At 36.4% G+C, this 11,413-nt stretch overlaps 2 protein-coding genes across 4 annotated transcripts; one reads left to right on the plus strand and one right to left on the minus strand.

Annotated features, from left to right (window-relative positions):
* Positions 1-931: 931 nt before the first annotated feature.
* LOC107688468 (potassium voltage-gated channel subfamily V member 2-like) lies at positions 932-6,151 on the minus strand. 2 transcript variants are annotated; one of them, XM_016486140.1, is made up of 2 exons: positions 4,542-6,151; positions 932-3,084 (listed from the first exon to the last, which is right to left on the minus strand). In XM_016486140.1, the coding sequence occupies exons 1-2, from the start codon at positions 5,859-5,861 to the stop codon at positions 2,785-2,787; spliced, it is 1,620 nt and encodes a 539-aa protein (XP_016341626.1). In that variant the 5' UTR covers positions 5,862-6,151; the 3' UTR covers positions 932-2,784. The 2 variants fall into 2 exon arrangements, with proteins under 2 accessions (XP_016341626.1, XP_016341627.1); XM_016486141.1 differs by lacking the exon at positions 932-3,084 and adding an exon at positions 4,119-4,400.
* Positions 6,152-8,368: 2,217 nt separating this feature from the next.
* LOC107688538 (40S ribosomal protein S28) lies at positions 8,369-9,763 on the plus strand. 2 transcript variants are annotated; one of them, XM_016486232.1, is made up of 4 exons: positions 8,369-8,466; positions 8,753-8,800; positions 9,224-9,346; positions 9,640-9,763. In XM_016486232.1, exons 1-3 carry the CDS (start codon positions 8,428-8,430, stop codon positions 9,344-9,346), a joined length of 210 nt encoding a protein of 69 aa, XP_016341718.1. In that variant the 5' UTR covers positions 8,369-8,427; the 3' UTR covers positions 9,640-9,763. The 2 variants fall into 2 exon arrangements, with proteins under 2 accessions (XP_016341718.1, XP_016341717.1); XM_016486231.1 differs by having other exon boundaries at positions 9,643-9,763.
* Positions 9,764-11,413: the final 1,650 nt, after the last annotated feature.

Below are 11,413 nucleotides of genomic sequence, written 5' to 3' on the forward strand. Positions count from 1 at the left end.
GGCCGGGTGAAAAAACCCTCTCCAATATTTTGAATTTGGACTGCAATACCTAGTTCAACCACTCGGTGTCAAGCCTACATACAGCACCTTTAAGTGAAAAGGAAATGGGACAGAAGCCCCCTAGTGGAATGTTGTTGCTAGTGTTTTTCTTATTATGTATTTTGATCATTATTATAATGAATGTAGTTATTATCAGTGTTGGGGAGTAACTAGCTACATGTAACGGTGTTACATAATTTAATTACAAAATAAATGTAACTGTAATCTGTTACAGTTAATGTGTAATTAAATTACAGTTACTTATGAAAATGTTAATGATTACAAAGGAGGGTTACATCCGAATATTTTCACACACATACAGATTTGATTGATTTCTTTAAATATGAGACACCAATGTTTCAGGAGTTTAGAACACAGAATAGGACACGTTTATTTGACAACTGTTTATGTACAGTATATGCTTTATTTTTTAAGAATAACTGTTTTTTTTTCCAAGGCATTGTTAGATGCCAGTGTCATAGCTATGCAAATATTTGATTTCAAAAACAGTATCATAGCCAACCGATATCTTATTATTTTAAATCTGTATTTAACCTCAGAACAATCTCAACGTTAAAAGAGGTGCTAAAGTCTGATTTTGTGGTGGCTGTGCTATAAAATGAAATGATTATCATCTTAATTCAAGTGATGAAGGATTTTGAAAGTCTGACAGTAATCAGTGTTGTTGAGTACTGTAAGGTTAACCCTGCCTGCTTTAAATGTTAATTATTAATAAAAAAATCATTAATAGTTTAGAAATTTTTGGGAAAAAATTAGAAATGTACATTTAGAAACGTAATCAAATGTAATTAGTTACATTACATTAATAATGTAATTGAAATAGTTATACTACTTATTACATTTTAAGTAGGGTAATCTGTAACCTATACATTTCTAAAGTAACATTCTTAATGTTATTTAATAATTTTGTGAATTAGACATTTCAAACATCTTGACATTCATTATAAACTTTAGGCCAGTTGAATGGAATCATTTATTATTTCCCTTATAATATATTGTGATATACAGTATGCATCTTTTTTAATCTTTAAGTTATCTTTAAATGTTCGAATTTAACAGGAAATTTACACTGTGGGCATCTTACCTCATCTTCTCACTTTTACACATCAAGATCCTTAAAACGATTATGCTAAACAATATGGCTTCAGGGCACCTTCTTGAATGACCTTTAGCCATTCATTTTAATTTGATATGCTGATGATTTATTTGTGTTCGCTGTTGGGGTGGGTTAAACAACAGAGGAGGAACATACAGTATAATAAATAACAAATAGATACATTAGTTATTCCAGTATTGTCTGAATTCACTAGATGATCCCATAATTGACCGTTATGCAGTAAATCCCTGCTGTCTGTCAGTGAACACCTTTGCTGTTCAACTAACATGCAGCTGACAAGGGCTCTTGTCTTTACATTCCCTTAATTGAAGTTGAACATTTCACTCAAAACATTGGCATCACGGGTCCTCTTGATCCTTAAATCCTATTAGACATTAAGTCAGATCGCTTGACTTCTCACTGACGGTAGCTTACGTGCTCACTTAGCACTTAGATTGTTTTCAGAGAAGACAAAAAAATGAAGATGTTCATGGGAAAACTCTGAAAACAATACAAACAAAGCCTTTTGGAAAGCAACCCCTCTGAGATTCACATTGTGCATGGGCTAAATACAGAAAATGTTACTGGTTTCATTTGCATGTAGTTTCATGGCGCATACAGCTTTTTTTTTACTAATGATTATATAGTGAATTATTGATGTAGCAACATACATACGGTGAACTAGTTCTCTTTTATGAGCAGAAATAATTTTCTTATCTTTTATTAGTTTTCCAGTATATGCAAGTTGCAGGAATATGTTGTTATGTAAAGGGACTTTGTTATCTAAAAGTTTGATGATATGATGATGATAATATTATGTATTAAAGGAAGGATATAGGATTATACTGCATGGGGTAAAAAGAAAGGGGAACAGAAATGAACAAGATTTTTGTTATCGTATGGCTCTGGCTTACTGCAGATAGCGTCTTATAAACAACAATCATTACAAATAATAAAACAATTGAGGAAATCACCCTTCAGACCTTCCAAAAACAGTCAAAATATGTGTTGTGCTAATCTGAAAGGGTGATAAAGTGCTTACTGAAGACTATGCAAATACAATGTTCATTATTATTATTATTTTTTTCTCAGTTTTATCAGTCTTTGAAAGCCACGGTATCCAAATGCATTTCGCCTAGAATAGAAACTATGTGAAAGCAACACTCCAAATACACCAAAGGTGTCTGAAGGCCACACAAGTCTCACTTGATCCTCGGAAATCCTTTTTGTTTTAATTGAGGAAGAAATATCTTCAGAATCTCAGGATTCTTGTATGTCATTTATCTGTACAGTGCAATTCCACCACCTTATAGAGAGGCAATGATGGATCAAATCATTCTAATAGTTTGTGTTGATCTTGCAATTAACAGTTTGCAGTCTGTGATGTAAATTCTTTTTATCTGAATCCATTTTTTTGCCTGACAAATTAACAGATACTGCTGAAAATCAGCACAAGCTCACCGAAGCTCCTCAGCGACATGCCATTTGTAAGCCATCTTAAAGCTAATGGCCTAATTTTCTTTAACCTGGCGTTCACCCATCTTTTAAATCCTGATTTAATTCAAGGCAGGCTGGGAACCTGAGCTCACTGTTCAAGGGCAGCGAGGCAGTCGAGGTGACAAAGACGTTCAGTGACGACACTGGCCAATGTGATGCCTATTGTCCTCATCAGAGTCCTCAGCTGAAGGCTCGAAGCAGTTCTCTAATTTTCTTTGCAGTCTTTTCTTGAGGTTCAAACCCCGCTGGACATTTGTGTTAGTGTCCTCCTGGGCCTTCAACTTGGCATAATAGTCAGAAAATTTGTTAAACAGGATGGAGATTGGCATTCCGTTTAGAATAATACCGAAAGATATGCACCCGAAGGCCACCACTCGACCGGAGTAAGAAATGGGCACCATATCTCCATATCCCACAGTAGAGATGCTTACCTGTAACAGTTTAAAGAAGACTTTATTAAAACAATGTCTTAAATACTGGACCAGAACACAATAAAATAAAAGAGAGAATTATTTCTCCACATGAGTTTATCAGCTTAGGTGAATTGGACAAAGTAAATTGGCCATAGTGAGTGAGTGTGTGTGTGTGAATGAGTGAGTGAGTGTGTCCCAGCACTGGGGTTGCACAGGTTAGTGCACTCTCAGGGCTGGGTTGCGGCAGGAAGGGCATAAAACATATGCCAAAACGGTTGTGCGGATCTCTCCGCTGTGGCGACCCCTGATAAAGCAAGCAAGCCGAAAGGAAAGAGAGAGAGATGAGTTTATCAGCTTAGAATTTGGCATGCAATTCAACTTGGTAAGACTTAGTAAGCCCCAGGAAGTTCCAAACTAATTTTTCCAATCAGCATGGATGCCTCCAATTGAGCGGCATTACAAGGTATTATATAAGATTAAACACAGCTGCCAGAGGATAAGGACTAACAATTTAAAGAGGATAGGAGGATACAACAGCCACAGCAAATGATGATAATGAAGGGGGAAAAAAACACTCACATGCAAGTGATGCACACAATGATGCCCAATTGTTTTATTTTTTCTTTTTTATATTTGTGCATAAAAAATGATTCAGGTAAGCTTATATATGTTTAAACCCAAATGTGGACACCCCATTCAAAAGAAGGTTTTGCTATATAAACTACATCTGGTAATAGGTGTAAAATAAGATCACAGCTATCCCTAGAGAAAATTGTTTTATTAAAAAGTAGCACAGCAAAGAGCTTTGTTTATTGAGTGTGGTACAGTGATTATTTTAATACTATTGTCATATTTATTAATATTTTGAAATAGATTTTATTTTGATGTTTTCCGTTTTAGTTATTTTGTTATGTGCTTTTGTCATTTTTATTACTTTTTAATAGTTCTACTCAGTTTTAATTTATTTTTAAGTTTAGTTCTTCAACTTAAACTTATTTGAGTTTGTTGACAGCAACATTTTCATTTAGTATTTAGTTTTTCATCAAGTATTTATATTTTATTTCACCTTCATTTCAATTCGATTACTATTTCTAATTGTTGTATTAGATGCAGTTTTAGTCAACAATAACAACACTCTAGTGTGGAAGACTGATCTGTACACAGCCCAAACCTGATCACCATTGGTCCACTGTGAGCCCACTCCATCGCCCCACATCAGTGTCTGACCTCACTGATGCTTTCGTCTCTGAATGGAAGCAAATCCCCACAGCCATGTTCCAACACAGAGCTGAAAGCCTTCCCAGACTAGAGGAGGCTGATATAGCAGCAAAGCCCTAATAATAGCCATGGTTTTAAAACTATATGCTCATTTAGCAGTAGCACACATAGTTTTGGCCACGTGTATGTATATATGAATTATACTGCAGTTCTGCTAATAGTGATGAATGATTTGAGACAATTTGAGACCTACTCACCGCTGCCCACCACCAGGCATCTGGTATACTGCTAAACGGTGTTCCTGCAACATCCTGCTCCACTGAGTGCATTAGGGCGGAGAAGGTGAAGATCCCCATGATAATGAACAGAAACAGGCAACAGACCTGTTCAAAACACTGGCGAAGAGTGAAGCCAAATGCCCGCATGCCAGTCGAGTGCCTCGCCAGTTTCAAAATGCGAAAGATTCTCATGAGTTTGACAACTTTGAGCACTTTGCTAACTTTGCTAACCCTCGCCATTGTTTTCAGATCATCTTGAACGCTGACATCTTCCTGGTCAGCAAAAGCCTCAAATATCAGCTGGATAAAGTAAGGCATGACAGCCACTAAGTCTACAAAATTAAGTGCACTCTTCAGAAAATGCATGACGTCGCAAGTTGTCAGCAAGCGAAGGAAGTACTCAAAGGTGAAGAAGAGAATTGAAGTGATCTCCACGCACTCCATGTAGGTTCTTCCATAGATTTTATAATCTTTCAGTTCGCTCACAGTGTTTAGAGTCATTGCTACAATGGAGATGAGCACAAAGAGGCTGGAGAACACAGCAAAGGCCTTAGCAGCCATCGAGGAGTATGGGTTCTCCATCAGGTCCCATAGCATCTTACGAATACCACCAAAAATCATTGTTTTGAAACCCTCCTCGTCATGCTGGGGCTCGATTTCCGCCATAAGCTCCTTGTTCCCTTTCAGCTGCTCTCTTATCTCGTCTAGTTTCTCCCCGTAGAGAATGCGACAACAACGAGGAATGTCCCTCAAGTGCAGGCCCCAAAACTTCATCTCCTCCTCAAAATTGACAGGGCAAAGACTCTCCATTACCCATAACACATTGCTACAATAGAAGTGGAAGATGTAGTGGAAGAAAGTAGGATCCCGGTCAAAAAAAAACTCATTAGTGAGCACACAATAGTCATCGCAGAGCGTTAGCTGCTTGACAGGATCTCTGCACAGGGCTAAGCTGCCTATTCTGGTTTTAGGGTATCTGGTAGCCAAGTGCTTGGGAATGGTAAAGAGTTTTCCACCTACGTTAACATTGATCACAGTTGAATGACGGTGTGGCATCTTTGCAGCTTCGGTCTCACTGCCTTTCCTCTTTTCTTGATCTCTTTTGTCACTTGCCTGAGGTGATGGAGTATCGAGGTTGTCCATCGATGTCCAAGGTTTCACAGAGCTGTCTTGTGAAAATGGAAAGGCACTCTCTTCTTCTTCTATACTCTGTGAAAAGGTGGCATTAAGTTTGACACTTGCAAAAAGACTTGAACGTCTCTTTTTTAGCTTTTTCAGATGCCTTCTTGGATGATCCATTATTATGGTTGCTTGAAGAATGGGTAAAGAACTGAAAAGAGACTAATTTCTTGTTAGTAATAAAAGCAGAAAAAGGCAGATTTTACATTCCAAGTGTACACAAGTCCCACTTCCCTTTAAAATGCGTATTGGTTTGCAGCTTCAAGGAAATTTCCAGACAGATTGAGAAAACATATCCCACTGCTTCCAGCTTTTTAGAGTTAGCAATATAGCTAAAAAGAGAGAAAGAAAAAGCAACTGTATTTGTTTCGGCTCAACTGAAGATCAAGAGTTGGGATGTGCCCCACCTCACTGATGCCGTAATCCCATTGCTGTTCTTTCTGTCCTCGGCAGAGTTCAAAATACAGTCATGAGGATTAGTGTTGTGATTTAAGGATTGAGCCCTTGGAGGAGGAAAGGCAAAGGATAAATAGCAGTTGCAGGGATACTGTAAGGTTATTAAATGCTCACAGCAAATTTCTGTTTATTTTGCTTTTAAGTAACATATGAGTCCAATATTGTGCTCAGTCTGATATGTAAACAATTCAGCGCAAATCCAATATGAAAATCCTTTAATCCCATAATTTCCTTATCTTGTTCTGTATTCTTTCCTCTTTCATATCCTCTCCACGTGCTCTTATGCACATTTTACCATCATTGTGATTAGACAAAACCTAAATTAACATAAACAAAACATATATCTATGGTCATATTTAAACCTATATAAATAGTAGTGCTGTCAAATGATTAATCGCAATTAATCGCATCCAAAATAAAAGTTTCTGTTTGCATAGTATATGTGTGTGTTCTGTGTATATTTATTATGTATGTATATATATATATATATATATATATGCTTGCAGAAAAACTTAAATACGTTGAAACCCGTTGAATTGCCTTCTCATAAACTGATGGAAAATTCTATATCAGTTTCAATATATGTTTTGACAAAACTACAATAATTATTTGTAACTCAAGTAAATGTTATACAAGTGCTTGACAAGTTCTTTGCATAGGTCATAGATGTCTCTTCTGGTTTTAGGGTGTGTGTGTGTTTTTTTCTTCTTCTTCATTTCAAACCATACTACACATAATTTTGACTTTATTTATTCATTTTCTGTTTAATTACCACATATTTAAGCATGATGATTAAGCACGTTTTTTTTTAGCATGATAACACTTTTAAAAAAATGTTTACATATCCCATTACTTTACAGAATCTCATAGACCTGCATTATTATTAATACTATAGTCTACAATATCGTATGGTCGAACCTATGTTTAAAAATAATCATACTGACATAATCAAAGAACGCACTATCTTCAGCGTGATTTGTACAGTTGTACCAAAGTGTATACTCTTTGGTTGTAGGCTACGTACAGCTGGTCCTGGCAAAAGGGTCTGGCTGCAGCCTGGCGCTTGCACTCTCAGACGTGCATTCTCAGGCTTGCACTCTCAGACACATGCGCTTCCGCTAGCTACGTCACTTGCAGTCTTTTATTTGTTTTTATTTTGTTCTATTTATTGATTACTTTTTGTTTGAATCGCTCAACGTTTTACAACAATAGCCAGGTGGTGAAGACAAGAAAAAAGAAACTAAATTACAATGTCACTTGCAATCGCCACTTGCACTCTCCGACACAAATCGTGCGTGTTGCCAATGGAGACAAGACGCTGTGGTGGTGATTTAATGATTAAAACTAATTTAGTACAATAACGTACAGGGTCCTGCAAGAAAAAGACAAGACCCGCAAATCCGTGGCCACAGAACAGCAGAATATGAACGCAATGCACAAAGTCTCTCGTTAAGCGTTTTCCTCCTGTAGAAAAACATAAACACTTAACATGGTGTAATGTATTAAGATACATTAAGTGCAATTAAAAGATCAAATTCGATATATAGTTATTATTTAATGTACTACAAGGCAAGCAGATGGCCATGAACACAATGCGCAAACTTTCACTTGTCCTCCCATAAAGCAGCTAATTAAATTTGTCTTTATTTTGATGTAATACAAAATATTTTTCGTCAGAAATATTATTTAAGATAGTAGTGTAAGCAAGTTTAAGCAGGTTTAGTTTGAAAAAAGCTTAATAGTAAATAAGACACAATTAGGAAATATTTGAATAAAATAATAATAATGAGAATACATATTTGCATTCAACTGGTGGAGTGCTGAATGCTGCACGCACGCGCAGCGTTGTCAAGGTAACATTTGGTCAGTCATTCCCTCCGCCAAGGGAGTTCCAAACGCTTATACGGGACAGTAATTCCCTACACCCTTCAAAGAACACACTTCAAGGGCTCTGCTCTTCGAAGGGAGTAGGGCATAGGGATGCTCACTTCGGTTTGGTATTCGCCCAGTAAATTCCCTCATGATCCCGGAACCGGAAACAGGTTTGTTGTTACTGTAAAATTATATTTTTATTAACACAGAATCCATTTTTTAGTCTATTTGCATTTTTTAAAACTATACCAACATATAACTGAAAATAAAACCTGATCAATTGAAAATGTGCATTTTACTGTTGGTATATAAAACCCGTCGAGACCACGTGACTTCCTTTCCGAACTAAACTGAAATCATGGATGCCAGCCGCGTGCAGCCCATCAAACTCGCTAGAGTAAGAAAAAAATAATGTAATGAATATTTCCGGTTGAATCATGCAATGTAATACGCGTAAGATCAAAGATATTTAATTTCAAGTCTCATTCGTCTTTAAGAATCTCTTAATTCTCCCACAGTACGCTCAAAAATATAGCGGTGTGTGTCGTTAGGCCTTTAGTTAGCATTAACATATTGCTATCCAGCAGCTTTGATGGCGAGCAGCTGCGTATAATGCTGTTTTCACCACACATCACGTTTAATCATGTCAGTTATATTGGTGTTAATCGTGTTTTTTGTTGCAGGTTACTAAAGTGCTGGGAAGAACCGGCTCCCAGGGACAGTGTACCCAGGTGAGCTCGGACTGAACTCCTCATGCTCCGTGTCATGTGCAACACGAGCAGGGACGTGTTTTGCGGATTATTTGATTAAGAAAAATTGCATTTTATGTCCTGGAATTTAATTACGTTGTGTTTTCTAATAAGTCACTTTATAAGAGTGACGATGTATTTTGCAGGAGACTAATATCCTAGCTTGTAACCACACCTACTGCACGTTGGAATCTATAAATGTAGTAAATATTGTAAATGTTTATGCTCCGTATGACACGTTATGCGAAAATGTTTTCCCTCATAATTTTGATGGAAATCTCTAGATATTGTAGTTGGACATTAAAAATGTGATTTGTTGCTGTCAGATTTGGTATGCAGTTTAATTCATTTTAAAGTATTAGTTTGATTCTTTTTCTTAAGACTTAATATATTGTCCTTCCATAGGTGCGCGTTGAGTTCATGGATGACAGCAACAGATCCATCATCAGGAACGTGAAGGGCCCAGTAAGAGAAGGAGATGTCCTGACACTTCTTGAGTCTGAAAGAGAGGCCAGGAGGCTTCGCTAGGTCAGTAAACATCATTCACAGCTGTAAATATATTGATCACCGCAGATTCTCCTGTCATATGTTTTAGAACATATGAAAAGTGTCTAAAAAGTTCTCTCTCCCAGTTTTCAAATGATGCTTAATGACAGTCTGTTGTGTGCTAGACTCTAATCGTATTCCTTACAACATATGTTAAGGCAATATCAGTCGCAATAAATTGCCACAGTGACTTGAAGACCCTTTTCCAGTAGGTATTCTGGATGGATATGGTTGTGCTTGACCATTGATCATAACCATTTGTCTGTTTCTTCCAGCAGTGCTCATGTGAAGACCTGCAGTGGCCAAAGCAGTACTCGTGGAGAGCATCAACATCAGCTCTACAGTTGGCAGTACAATGTCATTTGTGCGCAGTTTGAAATAAAGTGTCTTTGTGAATAAGTTGGTCTCCTCATTAATTTGTTTTTATTATGAATAATGTTTAATGTTACCTTGAGTTTTACAATTCCTATGAAGTACTAATAGCACATTTCCCCAGTTTAATGTGAGATTCAATCAGATCCAAACCAGATCTAAGCAATTCAATTTTGTGTACTCTAGAGTTTAGATGTGTCAAATGATTTGTGTGTATAGAGAAAGTGAGATTTCAAACTATGTATCTGATTCTGAATACCAACTACATATCAAATGTATTGGGCTTTAAACCAACCCTAAAATTCAACATTATCCAAATAATATAGTGATAACAGTCTACAATTTTTGGATTACTGAGAAAGCTTGTATAGTAAAGGGTAAGTGTTTCTTTGTTTCAAGTTGTCACAATGAATTTTTACAAATCCTAATTCAAATCTAGTACGTAGTTATGGTCGTGTAAAATTGCTTAAAATGCCGTTGCATTATATTCAAGTGAGAACATGATGCTTGTTTTCCCAAGAAGCTGTGAGTAGAAAATTTAATTTATCTGCCTTTTTTACTAACGTCCTTGGTACAATAATAGCATGATGTGTTTGGGTGTAGCTGCATGAAGTTTTAGAATGAACAGCGACTCGAACAATTTAGAAGGTTTACTACGTTTCTGTTGATGGATGGTCGCTGTTCATTGGATGTCCATTAGAGGGCACTATTGGTTGTAAGTGTGGCCTGTTGCACAGTTTTGTCAGGGTAATCTTAAACGGTGTGTAGAATCGAGCTGTCAAACTGTGTGGTCCTGCTATAAGCTCTGAACACATTTGCAGGTGTTCAGGTCAGAGGATCATGGTTTATTTTGATTACAGTTTTTGTCCACCCCCTGGTGTCTTATAAAATGATGCTCTGGAGCATCTGTGCTCACTGTCTTCATCTTTTACCTTCAATGGCGCAACATATTTGAATATAAATCCCTACAGCTCATGTCTTGTAGTTAATTTAACATATTAGTTTTCATTTGAAAGTCTCTTTGCTTTGTTAATATTAAAATTAATTAGTAAATAGAACACATGCTTTATACTTTTTTAAAATCTTGTTTTTTTCTCTTTAATTGGGAGTATTGGGTTTATCCATGACATATACATGACAACTAAGGGTGAATCAAATACAATCCTTTGCTAATATTTGCACAAAGGCAATAGCTGTTTAAGCCAGACCAAAGTACTAGGCCATTCTAACCTAATTTGGAGATTTAAGACACTATAGGATTATTTTGGCCCTGCAGTGTTTGCTGACATTTATATTTTATATTTCACATACTGTTTGAAAACAAGGCCTGTTCACTTGTTACTCTTACAAAATCATTAAAAAGTTTAAAAGAATGTTAATCTCATCATCTAATACAAATAAAGCTTGTGAATCTACTTATTAGATACTTTGAAATATCTCCATGTTCAATAAATGATAGTGTTTCTGTGTTTTTGAAAACCATGAACTGTAGTCTTAATAAAACAAGTTGAAATCACCCTTTCTCAGCTAAACTAGTTCATTGCCTAATGACTGTTGCCCTAAAGGAGTAAAGTTATACCACTCAAACAAAAGACATCAAAGTTTGCATTAAACTTCCTCCAACATCTGAAAAGAGGAACTGGGGGGAAATAGATAGAAATAATTTCTTGTAGATAA

This window comes from Sinocyclocheilus anshuiensis, unplaced genomic scaffold (assembly GCF_001515605.1).
Source record: "Sinocyclocheilus anshuiensis isolate Anshui unplaced genomic scaffold, SAMN03320099.WGS_v1.1 scaffold329, whole genome shotgun sequence".
NCBI classification, from domain to species: Eukaryota; Metazoa; Chordata; class Actinopteri; order Cypriniformes; family Cyprinidae; genus Sinocyclocheilus; species Sinocyclocheilus anshuiensis.